Source organism: Corvus cornix, chromosome 7 (genome assembly GCF_000738735.6).
Source record: "Corvus cornix cornix isolate S_Up_H32 chromosome 7, ASM73873v5, whole genome shotgun sequence".
In the NCBI taxonomy this organism is placed as follows: Eukaryota; Metazoa; Chordata; class Aves; order Passeriformes; family Corvidae; genus Corvus; species Corvus cornix.
Genome location: NC_046337.1, coordinates 11,509,507 through 11,530,638, shown reverse-complemented (window position 1 = coordinate 11,530,638; position 21,132 = coordinate 11,509,507). Strand labels below are relative to the sequence as shown.

At 40.8% G+C, this 21,132-nt stretch overlaps 1 protein-coding gene across 38 annotated transcripts in view; it reads right to left on the bottom strand.

The window, feature by feature from the left end:
* The window catches only part of CLASP1 (cytoplasmic linker associated protein 1), a 173,836-nt gene that overhangs the window by 77,397 nt on the left and 75,307 nt on the right, over positions 1 to 21,132 (bottom strand). For 21 of the 38 annotated variants that reach the window (XM_039554510.1, XM_039554511.1, XM_039554523.1 and 18 more), the window contains 12 exons: positions 13,586 to 13,738; positions 12,559 to 12,632; positions 11,805 to 11,897; positions 10,308 to 10,453; positions 9,419 to 9,554; positions 8,640 to 8,710; positions 7,608 to 7,667; positions 6,829 to 6,906; positions 4,816 to 4,983; positions 3,962 to 4,011; positions 2,622 to 2,792; positions 942 to 965 (listed from right to left, as the gene is read on the bottom strand). In XM_039554510.1, the coding sequence (XP_039410444.1) occupies positions 942 to 965; positions 2,622 to 2,792; positions 3,962 to 4,011; positions 4,816 to 4,983; positions 6,829 to 6,906; positions 7,608 to 7,667; positions 8,640 to 8,710; positions 9,419 to 9,554; positions 10,308 to 10,453; positions 11,805 to 11,897; positions 12,559 to 12,632; positions 13,586 to 13,738 (1,224 nt within the window). Of the gene's footprint in view, positions 1 to 941; positions 966 to 2,621; positions 2,793 to 3,961; positions 4,012 to 4,815; positions 4,984 to 6,828; positions 6,907 to 7,607; positions 7,668 to 8,639; positions 8,711 to 9,418; positions 9,555 to 10,307; positions 10,454 to 11,804; positions 11,898 to 12,558; positions 12,633 to 13,585; positions 13,739 to 17,189; positions 17,468 to 21,132 lie in introns of those variants that run through there. The other 17 variants (XM_039554515.1, XM_039554519.1, XM_039554521.1 and 14 more) reach the window with 7 other exon arrangements.

Below are 21,132 nucleotides of genomic sequence, written 5' to 3'. Positions count from 1 at the left end.
TAACACAGATGTCACAACAGCACAGTGGCACTTCTCAGACCACCACAGCCAAATACAAGCAGCTATCAAAGATACGAGCACAGTCCCACAGGACAGTAATAGATCCCTTGAAAAGAGACTTGCACTGGGAAAAAAAAGGCTTTGCTGGAGAGTGTGGTATCTTCATTCCGTGTAGAAAACATTCTTGTTTTCAACTCCTGTCTACCTCAGAAAAAGTGACTTCCCAGTGATCTTTTTTTTGCTGAAGAAATAAGAAATAAAGAACAAGTTTTGACAATGAGCCAGAAAAACAGACTGGGATCCTTCCCAAACTAGTAGGCTCAGTGTTCTAGTAAAAAAAGTCTTCCCTCCAACTGTCTTTGGTGTAAGCCTTCTCACTCAGACAGTTAACAACAAAAAGAGAGAGCTCAGGTTTAAAGAGGTTGACTGAATATTCCTTCCCTAGAGATCATTGTTTACTGTCCTCATTTTTCTGCCATGTGATCATCTCATTCAATTCTCTCACTGCCCAGTCTCTTCCCGAAAGCATTTGGCAGTTGTGGCCTGAGCTTTGGATGGAAAAACACAGAAAACCTTTACACATCAAGGAGAAAAGAAATCACAAGCCTTGCGTTGTTTGGGAGTTTTTTGGTTATTGTTGGGGTTTTTTTTAGTCTGTACATGGGTCACCTTCAACCAGAAGCAGTGCTTTAAATAAAGAAAACCCACATAACAACTTAGTGACCAGAGTCATAAAAGCAGACTAATGGTTATTAGCAGGGAGGAGCTCAAAGAGAAAGTGAAGAATACCCCATGGCATCAAAATGAGCAGGACAACCATGCAACACTTCATGCAGGTCACCAGTGAACATGGATGAGAACCAGGTAACACTTTGAGAACAGAGACCAGGTAGGGTAGTACGACTGTGGACACACCTCAGTTACACAGAGAGACTGCTTACCCTCGGTTTTACTGGTAGTACCATCTTTAGGCAAATTAAAGAAAAATAAGGAAAGGGTTAATAGGGAAAAATCAGCAACATCAACAGAAGTGGGCACTATATATTAGCTACATAAATATGCAAAAAAAATTAATACAATTAAAGAAATGAAAGAAGTTTGACCAAGCAGCAAATCAAACCTTGATGTATCAGAAGAAAACACTTGCAGGATTTCTCTCCTGCAACAACCAACCTTTGCCCAACTCCATTTTCGTTGTTTGCCTCACCACTTCTCTCATGGGAACGTGCAGGTGATAAATGTCCCTACTAGCTAAAAAGGAAGCAGGATCCTTCAGGAGCAGCCATGTTTGCATCACTGAGCACAAATTTGCTGCTTTTTTCCTACAGCCTGGCTTAAGAACACGACTGACACTGGATCCAGTCTCTCAGCTTCAAGGACCAAGTAAGTTTTTAGTAGATACTTCCTCCCTCTTCATTCTTCCTTGTGACATAAGACTGTCTGAAGCCAGTTTAGCCACTGAAGCCAGAGTGCAGCACAACTCAAAAGTGGCTGCATCTGTAAGCCCACTATCAACTTCACATTCCATAATTACACTTCCACTGCAATGTACCTACATCTTGAACCAAGTATGAACAATTTAAATCAGGATAAGAATTCAACTTCTGCACTGAATACAACCAACATATCTAAGTCAAGGTAAAATATTTCAGATATGAAAGAAACCTGTCCAAAAAAGGAATCCATAAAAACCATCCCTACGTAATTCACCACTTACATTTTAACAGATTAAAGAGCAAATGCCCTACATTAAGAAGAAGAAACTCCTCAAGTGACTCAGTGAAGACCATATACACAGATTAAATCAAGACCACAGACCCTTGAGTTTCTTCCCTGTTGTAAGGGTAAATCGATAACAAGTCTGGAATTAGATTAGTGTGAAACCAGCAGAATGAGAAATGAGCTCAGATGATCAGCTCTGCTCACAACCAAGATGAAGCTCAGCAAATACGGTGTCAATCACTGTCTTGCATTTCCTCCTCTGTGACTCCTTTGATGGCAACTCCAGGAGAGAAAGATGCAATGCAAAGTCTGTTTTAAGAAACCCTGAGACATCTGAAGGTGATATACAATGCTCTGAGGGAATAATGTGACATGTGGCTATAATCCAAAGAGTCAGCATAAGGAACAGATACTTATATCCTGCCTGGTGACATGGCAAAGCCAACCTCCTTTTTGCTTCTATGTCTTTCTCTTTTGTGAAACAGAAAGGGAGCAAACTCAACTAAGATGTACTATTCAAAGCATAAAACACTTAATGGAAAACCAGTTTCAGGAAAGGAGGGAAGGAAAAGAAGGAAAAGAGACAGGGAAACATGTCAAAAGGAATTGAGTAGCATTGTCCTCAGCAATGTCCCAGAACCACAGTATGTTCTGCTCTTCCCCAGAAAGACGAGTGAGACGCAGATTATTACACAATTCAAAAATGTTGCTTCAAGTCAGTTCTGTTGTATTTTTTTTCCTTAATCCCAAAGGGCAAGAGATCACACACCGATCCTGGAGAGCTGGTAACTATCTCAGAGGTACATTCTTGTAGGCAGAGTTTATTATTCCAATAAAACTGGGAGGCACTTTCTGCTACTAAAGAACTCTAACTGCAAGAGTAGAACATGTAGATTTACCTAGTGATGCGTATGACCCTGGGGGCAAGGCTGCAGCAGAACTGAAGGGGGTGGATGCTCCAGAAGACGTCACTTTTGACTTGGCACTAGCTGCTGCATTCACATCGACGTCACTGCGGGATCGCTGCAGAGATCCTGGTGTTGACACAGATTTTGTACTTACTGTAGATGCTGCAGATGGGAGTGGGAGATCCAGAATAAAGAAGATTAATTTTTTGAGCTGTGTGCTTCAAAGAGCCTGACAAGCAGTTTAAAGTACTATTTTTAACACTCACTGCTGGCACTGAAATACCTCAACTAAGAATGCTTTATCAGGGCAATGTGGGCTTCCCCACACTTCTTGCAAAGATATTTCATCAATGTTGCCCTGATGCTACTTCTAAGAACTTTATCAGACACAAGCCCAAATGATAAGATCAAAAAGGCTGTCAGGCCAGTAAAAAGAAATTTCTAACAGAATCTAAATGGGAAAGTTCAACCACAGTAGCCATCACTGGCTTGTGAGATTTGCTGGTCAAAACAGACCTGCAGGTCCTTCAGTCCAGGCTCTAATAACTTCCTTCCCAACACCTCATCTTCTCATGAGGATCGTTGTTCCCATCACTTGTTGATGCTCACCCTCTTAAGCATGAAGCTTGGCTACTCGGCTGCAAGCAAACATGCATTTGTGTGCACAGTCAAGTAGGTTACACAGCAACATGTCCTTGAATCAAAGGTCTCAACAGGTTGTAGTTACAGACAAACCAGCCAGAACCCAACCTTGGCCAGGTGTAAAAGGCAGCTTATCTTCTACTAATAAAGTTTTGTTTGTTACATTCTATATTAAAATGTATTATTTAGATTATTGTATGCATTTACTTAGGACAGAAAAGCTAAATATTCCATCTGACAAAAAAAACCAGATTAGCAATGAGATGGAATTTAACACTGTAGGACTTGCGTGCAGACACCTCCAGTAAGTGATGAAACCACGGAGTATAAATAACAAAAAACTGTAAAACTGAAGGCACTATTAGACTATATAGCTGCATGTCTTAGCATCAGCAGCAGTTTATTCAAACTATTACAAACCTAAACATACCTTGGCGACAATTTTCAAGGCTTTTTTTGCTTCCCTTCAGGTGTAAGAAATTACTGATTTACCAACTTCTTTTAAAAGCATTATTTTATCAGCAGCTGATGCACAGAATACGGTGTAAAACCCAAAAGTAATTAAAATTTCTACATCCTGAGCTGCCATTTTAGGGAGCAGTAAACTGTGATCAAAGTTGGTTTTTGCATATCACAATGCCACACTTCCTTGGCAACACCTGAGCACATTTTTCAGCTCCTGTTCTCACCTCTAGATGTTGTACTTCCAGTAGGACTTCTTTTGGCAGACAGTGGACGGCTGGAAGTCAAAACAAACATTTATTAGAACAAAAGTTATATTCCACAGTCATCAAGAGCAGTACAATTCTGTTCCCTCAGTACACAATTAAGTTAATAGGAAATTATTTATATGCAGGAATAAACTACCAAAGCTTGTTGTTTAAGAATAAATACAGCACCACCATGAAATTATTTATAAAAGTATTAAGAAATAAATTAGTATTTTCATTATTTGTGCAAAAAGAGATTTTTAAGAACACTTTTTGTGGATTTAAAAAGTTATACCAGTAAGTTATGGATATTTTTCATATAGGTCTTACACATAAATCACAGACATTTGGAGTCTAAGTTGACTGCGTATCTGAGAGTAGCTAAAATACATACATTCAGCAGAAGAGTTACATACTGACTTTGCACTTACAACTCAAGTTTAATTTAGTCATTTTTTTTCTTTTGTCTGGAAAGAGACAGACTTACACCTCTAGGATTAATGCTAAACGCAGAACTTCAATCTAAGCACTGTTTTAAGCACCTGAAAAGCACAACAACAGTATCTGCTGAGCACAAATAGCTTCCTAGAAAATTATTTATGGAGTCAAGATAACGATTGTATTTTAAAGCCAGTACAGGGTTTTGCTGGCATTTATTTTCATGCAGTGTTAGGTAAAAAAAAAACAAAACATATATATATTTTGGAGTAACCAAGTGTAGAGTCCAAGTAATGACCAGATGAGACAAAGCAGTGTGATGGCCCCCTTCAATTCAATGGGGCTGTCTGTCAGCAGTTGTGTAAATGGAGAGGTAGTGACACAGAAAGCCTTACTTGAGACTCTCCTGGGAGCTGGAGGAGGAGCGATCTGACTGTGGCAAGGACACGATGCTGTCAGAGTTCTTCAAATGCGACTGCAGGGCCTTCTGGTAGGAAGACTCCAAGGTGTGGTACAAATGCTCTGCCTCTCGGCTGAAGTGACTGTGGAAACCCCAGTAGCACCTGGAAACAAGGCACAGCACTGTGAACACGCCCTTGTCGTATTTTAGGGGGCTGTGGCACAAAGGCACAGCCAGAGCCCTTCTCACTATCACCATTAGTGGGCTTGTCAGACCAGTCATTTCAGCCACCTACTGCCCTGCACCATTTAAGACAAACCACTTCTTCAACCATTGTATTGCTCAAACAGCTGCGCAAAAAGACAAACCAAATGAAAGAACGATTTGGTGCATTTATTGTAAAAGCACAAGTAGCTAACAAAGCTTTATTAGGGAAGAAACCCTCATCCCTCCAGCTGTCTACTGTAGACAGGAGACTGCAGGCCCACCAGACTGACACTAGTTTGGGACGGGGTGTGCAGTAGCTACTTCAAAAACATGCCAAAGGCAGAATGCATGGGCCTGATTCAGGAAAGCACCAGCTGCTGTTTTCTTCCTTAAGTTTGCAGCATTCTTGGAGAGCTGCTTGTTAGAGACAAGCCTCTGTACTGAGCTGAGGCTTGTGACTGTCTTTTTGGAAAGAAACAAGGAAAGGGAAAGAGATGCTCACATGGACTTCAAATCAGTGCCATGTTGAAAATAAAAGAGTATTTTAAGATGAGGGAAGAATTCCTCTACGGTCCAAACCTCCTGGCTGATGGCTAAACACCATTCACTCTCAGCACAAAGGAGATGAAGACTCTCAGTACTTTTCAGGGGGCAACTAATGGGCAGTTTAAGAGCAAGATCATTAGCTCAAATGAGTCAAGAGCTGTTTGTGTGTGACAGCCAGTCCTCAGAGAAGCCACATGCATTCTCACATCACAAGAAGAAAACAAATTTCTGTCTCATAATCAGCCACACTGCTATTTAATAAACATGGAAAGAGAGAATTAAGCATGCTCTCTGAAGTCCCATGCCATTCTCCTTGCTGTCTATTCAGCTTAACAAGTCACCTGCTGTGAAGTCTCAGTGACTACTGTAATTTTCAGTGATGGACATGCTGCCTGCCTTTCAAAAGGATTTAAGCAGTCCTACTGTGAAACACCATTGCTTATAACACAGCATTTAGATTAATAAAATTTATTGTTCATTGTTTTCATGTTTTACATCATTCTCTTTCTGCAGAAAAATGTTCCTGTAGTGTTCTGTTCAGAAGAGCATGATCCTGGTATACCAGCATACTACCATAAGTATGATCATATTAATGGAAATGCATAAGACTTTCAACAGAATAAAATCAACTGCAAATATTAAAATTTCTTATAGATAAACACAAAAAAAATTTCAATGTCATAAAATACTGCCTTAATTTAGGATACCATTTAGCAGTGTACTAGCACAAGGACTTTTATTTCAAGAGTAGCAAATAACAATAGAACAGACTCTTTCAGCTGGATAGGACCTGCAAGGAACATCTAGTCCAGCTGTCTGACCAATCCAGAGCTGATCACAAGTCAAAGCCTGTTGTTAAGGCCATTGTTCAAATTCCCCTGAAACACTGACAGGTTCAGGGCATTGACCACCTTTCCAGGAATCCTGTTCTGGTGTTTGACCACCCTCTTGGCAGAGAAATGCTTCCTGACATCCAGTCAGAACTTCCCTGACAGAGTTTTAAAGCATTCCCATATGTCTACCACTGGATCACAGGAAGAAAGGATCAGCACCTCCCTCTCTGTTTCCCCTCCTCAGGAAACTGTAGAGAATGGTCAGCCCTTGGCCCCTCTTTTTTCCACCAACGGAGAAGTTAGGAGAATGTATCTTGTCTGGATTTTTGTCTCAACCTATGACACCATACAACAGTACTGACTCACAAAACAGGGAAAAAGAAGGGGAGGAAGAAGAGACACCAACAACAGCTTCCACTTACTTTCTTGCCTCTATCCTGGCTTCAGAGTCTGCATCATGAATTCCCTTCTTTATTGTTTCAGCTAACACTGATATGTGTCTGAAAAAAGAAAGAAAATATTATCCAGCAGTTCAGAAAGATGTGCCACGGTTGTAAACAAATGACTAATTTGATTTCGCCTTGGTGTCTGAGAACAAACAGTTCACCACATCCTTTCATTATCATCAAGGATCCTTTATGACCTTTATTTATTTATTCTTACAAATCAGTTTTATTTCACCCACACTGCTGTCTAGGAAACAGCAAGCAGCATTCTTCATAGGTCTGTACTTAGCTATCCAAACTGCCTGGATTTAAGAACACTCTCCTAAGCATTAAATAATATGGTGCAGTCTAGGGGTACAGAAATTGTGTCCCAGTCTCTCCTCGCACAATTACTTTAACTGGTCATTAGTGTGAAGTAATGTAGAAGCCTCAGAAGCTCCTGATAAGACACAGCAGACTTCACCTCATCATCTCACTTCAGGATGCAAAAGGAAAAACAAAATTGTTAAACAAAAATTATTGAGTTCAGGGATTTACTCAGCCACGTTTTCCAAGGCTAGCATAGGAGACACACTGACCAAACTCTGACAGAACTACAGAACAAATGGTGTATGTGCACACACGCTTTTTTTGGTGGCAAAAATACCTCTGCTATAGCTACATAATATAATTTTGTGTCCTAAATGATCCTTTCTCCAGAATTAACCTGCCCAGATAAGTAGGAGAGAACAAACTCACCTGTATTCAGAACTTACCTTTCTAAGGAGTGTGTTTGCCACTCCTGCAATAGCAAGTCTAAAAACTCAAAGCAGCGCCTGAGAAGAGAGAAATGCTAGGTTTAAGTTAACAGGGGCACACTGGCTTTGCCATACCTGACTCGTGAACAACAGCCATCTTTGGTTAGGAAGCTTTTTGGGACATCAAAATTCAGTGTTGACCCCAATAAAAATGCTCTAACAACATCTTTAATAAACAGTCTGAAGTATTAACTGGAAGCAGCTCACTATACAGAAGCCTGAAGAGATGGATTGATATGAAACAATCCCAGAAGCTTCCTTTTTTATCAAACAAGATATAGGCCCAGAAGATTCACACCGATACTCTGTCCCTGTTAGTCCAGGCTTCACACAGAAACCTCACAGTTAGCTTCATGTGGGGACAGACCTTGACCTTTCCAACTTTAATCTCCCTTCCTCACTTCAAGAATCTTAAGGTACAAGTGTGCTGAAATGTGTTTAAGGTTTGTCACCAAATGCAGCAACCACAAAGCCCTTCCTTTTGTCTAACTCAAAGAGAACCAGTTAATGTATATGGAGGAGGCAAGTGTCTCCCAGTGAGGTAGTGGGCTGAAGCACTTAGATTTTAAGTGCAGACAGGACCATTAGACCATGCAGTCCAACTTCCCTTCCAGATGATGCTTTCACATAAGACTGATGTATTGGTTCTAAGAAAACAAGTCACTGTAACAGGTAGCAGTGGGGAATAGGAACGTGTCTGCAAAAATGCCAAAATAATATGTTGTTATAACAATATGTAAGGACGAGGATTAGTAATTTAAAAGCCTTTGTGGAAAAAAGCCTTTTCCTCTTTGCAGTAATGCAGTTTATACAGAATAGCTGACTTTGAATTTGAACTCAAATCATGGAGGAGAATGACATTCATGTTATAATAAGTAAGTGTGTGTTTCAACCCTTCTCACGAATAAGAAAAAATACATTCACATTTTCAGAAAGCACACATGAACCTATTTACTAGTAAAAACCAGTAAAGACAAACTGAATTCTCACCTTCTAACTGCAACAGACTTGGAGGTACAATTACTGGTTATGATGGGTATTAACCGAGGGATGTGCGTGTGCTGGAAGGAAACAAACAAGAACAGGAAGAAATCTTTACACAACAATTCCATAGAATGAAAGACCATCTCCTTCAGCCACCTGAGCTCAGTATGCAGATCCTTACTGTTGTTCAATTCTTAAAAACAGAACTGCTAGATAAAGGAACACTAACAGATATGGACAGTATTTTACGATTTATCAGCTAAAATACTTAACAGATACTTGATTTTCTTCTATAATGACACTTTCTAGTGAGTCAAGGAGCTGAAGTCACTGCAGGAGGATCTAAACTGCCAGTGGAGACACCCTGAGAGACATCAGGCTACCTACAGCTTACCCAATGAATCACTAGGCAGATGTCACCACCAGGAACTAATAGTTTTGGGAAACATGGACAGTCTGTGAGGTATTTTAGAGCATAATTAAGAAGATGAGTCTGTGCTGCAAGGCTGGTCTAAAACCCTTTCAAAGAAAAACGTTTGCTCAGCTCTTAGACAGATGGAAATATCTTGCCCTGCAAAAAGAAACATTTCTCCTACTATTTTGGCAGAACTTAACGAGCATCATCTGCACAAGGCTGCACAACATCTGAGACAGCCGAGCCCAGCACTATCAGAAAAGTAGATTAGGCACTTAATCTAATTTTCATTGCAGCAGCACTCATTTTTCATCAGAAACACTGCAGTATTTGGAAATTATAACACTGTTCTCTTCTGATGTATACTTACTCGAATGATTAATCTAACTGCTACAACACCAGAAGTGGCCATGACTTTGGCACTATTTGGAATTAGATTAAAAATTGTTGGCATGATGGCTTCTGCCCCATGGTCAAACTTGTTTCCCAGAACTGATGACAGATGTCTGAAAAACAGAATGAAGTCATGCTGGTAAGTGAGCTGAAGATTAAGCAAGTCAGACTTGTACAGAACATCTGACATAAGCACATCTGACATCTCAATCTTTGCAACTGTCTCCTCCTCTCCAACTCCAAAGGACAGATAACACCATGTTTCAAAAAACAGTTCCTTTCCTTTCATTTCAAACTTTTGTTCTATACTCATCTGAACCGTGAGGAACAGTAAGGTCAGCATAAAATAAAGTAACTAGCACAGCTAAAAATTTATTATCACACAAATGGGATCAAGTTGATAGAGTATTTTTTGTTAGTTTATATTTCAACTTCTCTGAAGCTCCCTATTTTGCCTAAATATGCACAAACTTTAAAAAAAAAAAGTCAGACTGTAGCACCCTTTTTCTTGAGGTATTTCACAAAGGATAGATCATCAGAAATAAAAACTAGCTCCATCCAAACTACAACAAAACAAACATTTTCAGCTTTATTGTTCAATGTTGCCCTACTTGTGCATGAAGGCATGGCTTGCTCATTCATTCTGTGTATCCCACACCAGCATTGTTTAGTTCTCAGGACACAGCTCGGCACAATTACAATTAGTGGCCTACATGGATGGGGTTTGAAAGAGATGCAGAAAAATCATGTTCTACCTTTACCTATATAGCACTAGCAGCACAAGCTGCATCCCAATTGTGTTTTAACCAGTGCCTGTTCCTTTTCTTCTGTACCACATTTCAAGCACATGTAGAAAATAAACTTACCCCAATGTGATACAAGCCTCTCGTACGACTTGAGACCGCAGGTCTTTAGCAGATAATTTAAATGCTCCATCCAAAAGTCTTAAGTGTTGGAAGAAGTTATCATATTCTGCAGCTCCAGCCAAAAGTAAGGAGCGGATCTTTTTCAACTGTTAGGAGCATAAAGAAATCAGTGACTGTTAATGAGCAGTAAATATACGGACAGTTATGTTCAGGACCAAAACCTGGTTCCAGGTTACTTGTGCAATTATTCCTCAATACACATTGAGGAACTTGATTCTTGATGTCCAATTTTATTATTTCCTATCTTATATTCAACCCATAGTTAGTTAGCATACTGAGTACAATAAGCTAAACACCCTAACTTACAGAAATCCAGAAGTGTTGCATTCAGCTACTCAAACTGTATCGTTAATAACCCAAACATTATTTTTTAAACCAAAAGGTACCTTAAACATTCCCCTTTGTTCCCCTATTTACAACAGCTTGTAAATATTTAGTAATCTTTATTACAGCTTGTAATGTTTAGGTAATCTCACAGCTGACTCTTGTGTTTAAAAGATACCTAGGCTTAAAGGGCATGGTTCACATTCAGGCCTGAGTAATACCGACGTATATCCAGAATGTGTCCATTGACTTCATTAAAACAGTTATCTGGCTCTAACAGAAGTGGAACCTTGACCCCAACAAAATGGGAAATTTCCTATTCATATTACAGGAACCACCATCTCATCCTACAGAAAATCCTCTGACACCTTCACAGGCCCTCCCGTGCACCAATGTATCTGCATATGGCCTCAATTTCATCCCCCTGGTACTCAGTACAGAAATAAAATTAAACAGAAGCAAGCTGAATCAGCCCAGTCTGCCACTCAGATCTGTAATACAGTTTGACAGACATGGCAAAGCTACAACACCAGTGATGAAAGTCTACTGTGTAGACAAGACCATGCATCTATTTATATCAGGAAAACACAGCTCACTTCAGTAAATAAAACTCGGTCTTGACATGCATATAACATCCAATTTTCCACTTTCACACTTCCCACAGTCATTTATTTATTCAAAACTTAAGTGTGTAAATTCTTGCTGAATTATTTTACACCTCCTTTTGCAGAAGTATAAGTAAGTTCTCTGTAAGCAAAGTAATTTTCTGCCTTATCAGGTAAGTTTTAAGATATTCTGAATAAGACTTGACATTTTGATTTTAGCACCTGTTAGCAAATTTCTAGCTTTGCATCTGGATTTGCTGCATGACTTCTAGTTCAACCTGATGCTGTCTCAACAGACTCTTGTATATTAAATAGTAATTTCCCTCACAAATGTGGCTTAAATTCACTCTCACAAATTTCCCTCAAGTTTGGGGGAGCATAACAGGTGCTCACCACTAAAACTACATTCCAGCCTTAGTCTGAGGTTCTCTCAGTACCCTCAGTGGGGTTAAGCTCAGCATAGAAAAAGCTTATATTAATAGAGATCCTATCTAAATTCATTACTTACCGCAGAAACTCTCTGTTCCCAGTCATGTTTATCATCTGATAGGATCTCTCTGATCTTGTTTATGGATTCCTCAAGATCCCGGCTGGAATAAATCTACAGATTGAAATACAGAGTAGCACTGTAATGCAGGATTTACTCCATAAAATCAGATCACTTCCCAACTACATTCTGTCCTTTGCTCCTCAATGCTTAAACATCATGTGCTAGCCTTGGACACAACTGGCTTTGCATAATGCACAGAATTTACACCCACTGCCTGCAACCAAAAATTTAAAAATTATCACAGAACGATTAAAGGATCATCTTTCATTATTTTTCTATAGTTTCACAATTTTAAGCAGCATTCCTGCAGTTACTGCTGGCTATATTAGTCAAAATCTACAGAAGATCATGAGTGGACACATGTGCTGTTCAGCTGTCCCAACTATAAAGCTCCAGTGAAGGAAAGGGGATACGGGATGCATCTCAGCTATCCAGCTAAATCAGCAAACATGCATAGTCCAGTTGTCACACGAACAGCAGCAATCCCTGAGACACAAGTCACCTTTACTGCTTTCAGTTCCCAGAGGGTTTCACACAAACTACTGGCACACACCACCATTTAAAACTTGCCTCCCTTCAACTTCTAACCTGCTTTCCCCTTAAAGATTTGCTAACATTACAATGAAGCACAATTTGCCAGTGATTAGCATGAGATCCTGTATCCACCTTCTGATTCTTAGTACAGTGTGGTTTAACATGTAATTCTACTTACCTGAACTGTTGGGACATCTTCAAATGCCTTAATGAAGTCTTCTTCATCCACAGCACCTGCTCCCTCTTTGGCTGCTGACACACAAATGAAAAAGTCGTTTCAATCTTGTTATCAACAACAGAATCAATTAAGAAACCACCAGCTATCAAGGCACTTAATCAGGAGAAAGTTCACTACCCATGCAGCCTCTGAGTGCTGCAGATGTAATGAAAGCAGAGGCAGGGAAATTCAATGCCAGGCACTGGCTAGACATTCATGGCTTCCTTCAACTCATAGGCACAGAGGGCACATTAGGGAAGTCATTACAGTAGTCACTCAACAGTTAGGGGACACAGTCTGAAAGATGAAAGGAAATACTTACTTTAATTATATGGGAGATTTTATTTTAAAGGATTTAATCCCATCTATAATAGATGAAGGTGGAGATCTGACAGGTGCACAAATAGACGAATGATAAGGAAGATAAATAGTCTCTGGAATACTAATCAGATTAGAGACTATCTGATATAGGGAACTTTCTCCATTTCCCTAGGACACATATAGAATTAGAACTACATGTAGAATTATTGCTCACATTCAGAATGACTGTTCTGTTTTCTTTCTGCACCTTCATTACCAGCAATGCCCAAAGGTCTCAGAAGAAAGCCAATGTGCTAGGTTTAGACTGCAAGGGCTGAAGTTTGGTGTGTAGCTATAAGCAGCTTCAGTTCAGATAGAGCTGCAACTACGAAGGCAAAAATCTACACACGGGAGCACCAACATGATTTACTCATAGCCCTCAGTGCACAACCACACAGGTGCAACCTCTCACAAAATGCAAAATAAATTACAGGTATGTGGGGATTGTTTAGAGATTCATCCTACCAGACTTTGGTTGTGGCATGCGGACAACACAAACACAATGATTGCATAGGGAAAAATTTGTTACTGGATTCTGGGGGCCAGTCTGGAAGTGCTTGCAACAAGCTCAATATAAACACTGTACATACTTCACAGACACATCAATTCATACAGGCTATTGGCTTACTTGAAGACTTGGAGCCCAGAGCTGCAGAGCCAAGTCTGCGGGTAGTGCCCATCCCAACTCTGCGTGAATTTGCAGGAGCCTTTGAAGATGTAGAGGAGCTGGCTGAGGAAGGTCTGTTCCCATCCACAGAGTCTTCATCATCAAAAATTTTATCTGCCGAAAACCACACTCAGCTGTAAGTCCAATGAAGCAAAGGGATGTCCCAAGGAACACGCCCGTGTTACGACAAACATGCTACATTTTCCAGCCTGCTCTGCCAGCCCTCATCTCAGCAGCGTTCTCATGCTGGAAATCCAGTTAGTCATGGAATACCACCAGCTCACTGAACCCAAGCCTGAATTCACTATTGCAGCCACTGTGTTATAAACTCTTTCAATTAATGCATTCAGATGAAAGAAACGAACTTCAAATCTACAGCAGAAAGATGCAAGCCCCAGATAACACTTGGGGTGTTGACAGACTCCCACGTTCATGCCTCCAAGAGCTCTTTTGACATGGACTGTAGTGAAAGTAAGACCACAAGCAAATCCAAAATCCAAATGTGGAGGGGACCAGGCAGGAGAGGCTGCCCTGTCACACATCTGCCAACTGCCTGCACCAGACCAAGGATAAACAGGATAACCCAGAAAAGTTCACAAGGCAGCACCCATGATGTTGATAAATCACAGACCATTAATCACAGACTCATCTGGAGCTACAAATCCCCTTAAACTCTTTAATTAACACCAGAGATTCCTTATAAGGAAATACAAGAAGTTTCCTCAAAATTCATAAAAACGTAAATATAAGGTGCATTAAACCTTATAGAACCTTCTGTGTACATCCAACTTTAGCTTCTACCACCAAACGCAAACACAAATTAACTTAAAATGAATTACCGCCACTTGTATTCTCAGTCAAGGTCACTTCAATTCCAAAGGACTGCTTATGTTGCAGTTTTACACAGATTAGCTAATTCACTTGAAAAAACAGCCTTAGGCTGAAAGGTGACAAAGCAGTTGGGCAGTTGATATAGATGGAACATGTAATTATTGAGGCCAGAAAGCCAGTTCAGCCCCCATCACTCGGCCTCTCAACACAAACATTCCATTCAAGATTTGAGAGCTGCTTCATGTCCATCCCTCTCCAACAGCCTGAGGTACACACTTACTCTCCACCCGATTAGGAACATTTCCTTCACAATTTTCACTTGGCAAAACGTCAAGCAGGTGGTTTAATCCATCCCTGCTCAGGAAAGCATCCTGGAACATCTAGTAACAAATACAAGCTCCTAGCTAGACACTAATGAGTGAAATTCAATACAGGCTGAGTTTTCTGAAAGTAAAAAAATAACTTGGTAACAGTATAGGCATATTCTAGGGGAGGCAAAAGAACAGAAGGAAAAGCCTGTTTTGTTCTCAGTCCAACCACCTTCATTTTTCTCTGCCCTAAGTGGCACTGGCTTATTAGCAGCTGGACACAGGAGAACTTTCACAGATCATCTAAAAACCTACACACCCCATTTTTAGTATGCAGCTCTGCACACGATGCCATACTCCAATGACAGCACAACACTGACATGGCAGGTACACAGAAGCATCAAAAAGTTTAAAAAGGTGGAAAAGGACATCTCTCCCCTTGATTCTGATGTTCGAGATGTCTTGGGGTATGGGAAAGGGCTAGGAAAAAAAAAAGCAGCTCTAAAGGAAAGAGGTAAAATAATAACTGGTACTTGTGCTGTTGCTCAGGTAAAAGTGAACAAGGCAAAAATGAACACAAGAACTTTAACTTAGATAAATTTCAGGTCACACAGCTAAAGAGAATATAAGCCACAATTAGGATGTGGGCTGTCTCTTTAACACAGTGCCTGAAGGCAGCCATGGAGACCGTGCTGCCTCCCTATTGACACCAGTCTTGCTCCGACATATGTAATTCAAAAATAATTTGAAAAGAGCTCAGGGAACAATCAAGAGAATGATTAAAGGATTAGAAAATATGTTTTTAATTCAATTAAATGAAAATTCTCTGCAAGAGATTGTTTAGTCTAGCCAGACTCCTAATAAGTTGTTTGATTATATCCTGTGTTAACACAGCTACTGAAGATTTATTAACGCAGTTTTCCAACATGATTTATTAATACTGTTTCTCACCTAACAGAAGAATATACAGCAAGGCAACTGGCTGGAGGTTAAAAACAAATTAAATTCTGAGTTGCCTTTTTTTTTTCCTCTCTACCCCCCTGCTCCCCCCCCATTTTTTGCGATAATCACAGGGCTGACACTGTTGAGTTACAAGGTGTGTCACCCAGTGAATTCTACCACAGGCAGTTCTTAAAAAATCAAAATTGAATTTTTTTTTTCCCAAAAGACACAGTCTAGTTCAAACACGAATTATTTCAAAAACCACTATTTTGTGTGAGTTGCACCAAGGTCAGGGCAGATCAAAATAGACTTTAAAATGTGTAATCTCTGAAGCCTCTAGGAAGAGGTTTAAGTGATTCAGAAAGACTTCCACAGCCATTCAATTCAAAAACTTCTAAGCCAAACTTGTCCCACTTGCACTTATTTTAAAAGCTCCTATGTAAATATTTAGCAAACTATTATTTGCCATATGTGTCTTAACAGCCAGGAGAAAGTCAGTCATATTTGAAACAAAAGATACTTTTACTAGCTTATAACCTTTCTCATCAGGTAATAAAATCCTCCATCAGCTGCATTTCAGGCTATCTACATGCGGCCTTAGTTAACTCACTTCCTCTTCTATATGCATTTTTAAAGCCTCAGCCCTCTGAAAGGAGAAGAGGGTGTGGTTTGCTATTTCATATAATAAATAAATCAAAACTAAAAAAATCCAGATATTAAAAGCATTGCACTCCTGTAGCATTTTAGCAACTAAACAGACTATAATTTCTTTCTAAAACAGGCTTTTCTGAGCATTAGCAAAAATACAACACTCCAAAAATCCAACCAGTCCACCCACAGTTCTGGGGATGACCGGATTATAATCACATCTTCCTCTTCATTAAGTCTGCAAACTAAGCACTATGTATTTATCAAACCAGAATATCCCTTCAATAACCCAACAGCATTTTCTCATCTGAGCAGTGCAGAATGACAACACCAGAACTGCACATCAAGTCTACCAGCAGCACGTGTGCAGAACAGAAAGAGAAACAAAGAACAGAAAGGAACCTGAACATGGGAGTACAGAAAAGAACAGAAAACCAAGCTATTATACATTATTGTTAAAACCCCCCACCCCTTTTTTTTTTGCCACCCATTGATTCCTGCTCATAATAATCATTTGAACTGGGATCGTATTTTTCAGCGTATCTGCAAATGCCAAATTCAGCATGGGTGTAACTCTCAGGACACCAGCTGAGGTGCACTGAAGCGGAATCGGTGCCCCGTTCTAACATTAAATAACCATTGATGTTCTCCCATCCCAAGACACCCCCAGTGCTCATTTATAAGGACCTTAGAGTACTCTCTGTCAAAGACATGCCCCTATAAAAGAGGCCTTTGTCTGCTCGCCACTCTGCTGTCTCAGAGAAAGAGAGAAGACAATCTGCTTTACATTTTTCAATTCCTTTACATTATTTAAGAAGAAAAAAAAAATTGCTTACAAGTACATATCCTTCTGCAAATAAGCTTCCTCAACATTCCTTCATATTTTCCATAGCGTGCCCAGATGTAAGAGTGCTTCACGGAGCGCCGCGGCTTTCAGTCCAGAACATAATCAATCATTGCCCCTCGGATTCATTAAGCATGCTGTCTTCACACGTGGATTTAAACAGCCATGGCCTCTCTCCTCTCTCTATGGCTGCAGATCTGCATGATTCTTATCAACACCCATTTCAGCCCAGGAAACTTTGGTTCACTTCTAGGGAGGAAATTCCCTATTAGTGAGGGGAACCCAGGACAAATAATCCAGGATGAAGATGAGCTGAGTCTGCCTGGCTCGGCTGGCTTGCACTAGGAACCAGCCTGACTTTATCCCCTGGGAAGCGCTAACAGGAGCATCTCAACAGCTGTCATCATTTGTCCATGACGAATAAATTCAGTCATTATTCATTTTAAAACGTAACCCCTTCAGGTCTGGGCAAGGTGAAAGTGGGGAGAAGAGGCTGCACTAGCTATTCAGAAACCACGGTAAACAAGGGTCAGCACTTCCCTTGCCTGCACCACCAGCCTGGGACCTTTTAAAACAGAGTCTCAAATGTCCTTTCCAATGAAAAAAGATGTTTTCTGGCTTTTAAAAACTTTAGGGTGTCAGATCCAAATCTTTTAGTTATTTGTCTGTAAGCTTTAGAGAAGACAGCTATTCCACAGTGACGACAGACTGGGAAAAGAGCTTTCCATCATATCTGTTCCTAACAAAAATGCCCCGCTGTGGTCTTCAGATTAGACTGTGCAAAGGCCTAAACTTGTCCTGGGCCCACTGTGCCCACTCCTCATCTGTTCCATTTCCAAGCATCAGTGCAGATGGGTACTTCTCACATATATCACCTGCATCAATCTCAGAAGAATCCCCCTTTTGGGTGCAGATTAAAGTGGATGACACCAGAGGAACCTGCCTCCTCACCCTTCCTATGGCATGCTCCACCAGGAGCAGGCAGGTAGCTGCTAAAGCTGACATACATTACAGCACTTCCAAATTCCACGCTCAACCCCTACTAGGTGGGCAAAGCCCAGCTCCCTGAAGATCTGAGAGCCCTTTAAAAGCCCAGAACACACACCAGCAAAACTACTAATGCAAAGAAAACAGGGTGTGTTCCTCTTTACTCCTTTCTGCCAGGCACAAGTCCATGAGCACTGGACCATATTTTTGAGACAGACACCCCTTTAATATCTCAGTTCATGCCCTCCCCCCAGGGCAGCATCTGGCACCCCCATTTCCAGCTGTGAGTTCTGTTGTCACCCTCTGTGGGTGTCCAAGAGAGACAGCTTCAGCTGAGGTTAAATGCCTCTTCCCATTAGCACACATGAAACCCATGCACGGCTTACCTGCAAGCCTGTCCAACTCCCACATAAGCATTGTAGAGGTTTCTCCAGGAAAATGAGTCTATAACCCACTAGAGATAAAGGACTGTGCATATGCTCCTCAGCAGGATTAAATGTTTAAAAACAAAGGAGTCGCAGCTACCAGCAGAAGTACACACGGGCACAGCACGTCATTAAGGTTTCTTGCTTGGCCATCTCCCAATGTCCCAGCTGCTCTCCCCTGGCCCCAGACACAGCTCCTCCTTCCCACCCTCCACACCAGGCAGTGTTTTGAGCCTTTAAATGCTGCCCACTTGGGCTCAGTGACCCTGGTCAGCCCCCCCAATGCCACCTGCCCCCCTCTCTTCCATCATATCCAGTTATCCCAGGTCAACCCAGTCACCAGCTCCAGTCCCAGCCCATCCCAGCTGCTGCCTTCTGGCACTATTTGCTGAACCGTCTCATCATCCTTCACAACTGGCTTTGAAGTGGAGTCCTGAAAACCTGACTTCAGCAGGAACTGCTTCAAGGGCTGAGCAACAACAAGGGCATGAATACCACCCAGTACTTTGGCTTTTTTCTCTTATCTCACCCTATATACCACACTATTGAAATTAGAATCTGCATCATTATGGGTGGGAGTTTTTCTGAATAAGGTTTCAACAATGCAAATCTAGTCAATGTACATCAGCCACAGGTAAGGGGGTCCTTAGAGACCCAGGCCAAGAATGTCAGGCCAGGTAAGTGCAAAATGCTTTTTGCTTTAATAATTCTTGTAACACCATGTGCTTTTCCTTAATCCCAAATGCTTCAGTTTTCCCTCCTTAGCCAGGAAAGGAGATACTCATCATCTTGGCTGCTGCCTCATTCTGTCTAATCACAAGCTAATGAACCTAATAGGTCTTCAACTTTCCTATCACAAAGGAAAAGAAGAATCCTTGAAGAAGTAGCACTTGGAATCGTCTTCTGCTTAAAATACTTTGTATTTACATAGGCAGTTGTTCTGCTTAGTCCCAAGCACCCAACTACAGCAATTTCACAGTATTCATGCCTGCCATCCCTCTGTAAGCACAACAACCTTTAGGCAGTAGAAATCGTTAAAAAGCACATTTCTGTTAGTGAAGAATAATCCTGTATTTATTAAACCCATACCAGTATGATAAAATTAACTTTACCAAACTGGTATGAGGAAATTGTTGTACACTTTGACCTAACCACATCCAACACCAGACTAGGCAGACACAATAAGCATATGGAAAGTAAATTCCAACTTCAGTCTGCAAGAATAAGTAATAGCCCTGGCAACATTCAAAATCTGCTCTCAGGGACTGGCCTGGTAAGTCAAACAAAATTGTCCCGCAGAAGACTGATCTGAAATCATGCAACTCATGATGATTTTAGTTACTTTTCTGAGGGACATTAACATTTTCATTCCTGGAATCAGATGGCTTCAAGATGTAGCCATGACACATGGCTGTGGGGATGACTGAGAACAGGAGCTTTCAAGACTTGAAAACAAGAGATAAATAAAAAGGATTTAATGAACCTGTTTACTTCAAAATACAACTTTTTAAACCGTAATGTTGACAGTAGTAATGCCATCACATCAACAAGCCATAGCATGCCTTCTCTAATAGCATATGAGCATTAGCACAGCTAAGAACACAGCACACGTAAGTTTTTAGAAACTCCTGTTCATGAAGCTAACATGCCTGGAAATGGGAGTTTGTAAGAGTTAGGGAAACTGTCACTTAGTTTTCAGCCATATGAAAGTTTCCATTAGCTTTAAGTAGATGTAGAAAAGTGGTGTTACAAATGTTACACTCCTACAAGCTTTATTAAACTTAAGATCAAGAGGAGACAATGTAATAGCTACGATACTGAGTGAAAGAGCACCAGCTCAAACAGCCAAAAGAATTCACAAAAGCAACAAAAACTGAAATTCATTAAGAGCTAGGACTTACATGTTTCACCAATTACTTTACCATGGTTCATACAGACACCTGAACAAGAATCAAACACCCGTGTGCTAGGAGCTGCACAGACACAGCCTTTACCCCATACTGATTTTAAAAAATTCAATAATTGAGAGACAGACGCAGACATGTACATAGGGCAAAATCAAAGTGGAGAAGAGATAGAGATAAGGATTTGCTTTCCTCAAAGTAATCCTTGGAAATACAATATTCCCACAGTGCTTTTTCCAGCCAGCCACAATGCCTTCCCCCAGACCTCAAGAGCATCAGGAAATCCACAGTGCATACCTTGGAAAAACACACCCACCCCGAAAGCCCACGGATTTACATAAAATTTCAATTTAAAGAGCAAAACCAGGTTTTCCCTGCCCTGCACTTACCCCTGTGGTCGTCCAGAGGTTTGTCATTATGCCCTGCGGGACACCTACCCTCCATTCCCTGCCAGGCTGTCCATACATCTCCGCAGCCTTCACAAACATCCCAGCTATTTCAGAGCCTGTAACACACTCCACACCAAGGTACTGTTTTCGTGTTTCACTGCCGTGGCTTTCCCTGCTGACTGTCCTTGGGGGTGCTACCCCAGTTTTGCTCAGGACCCTTGAAAATACCC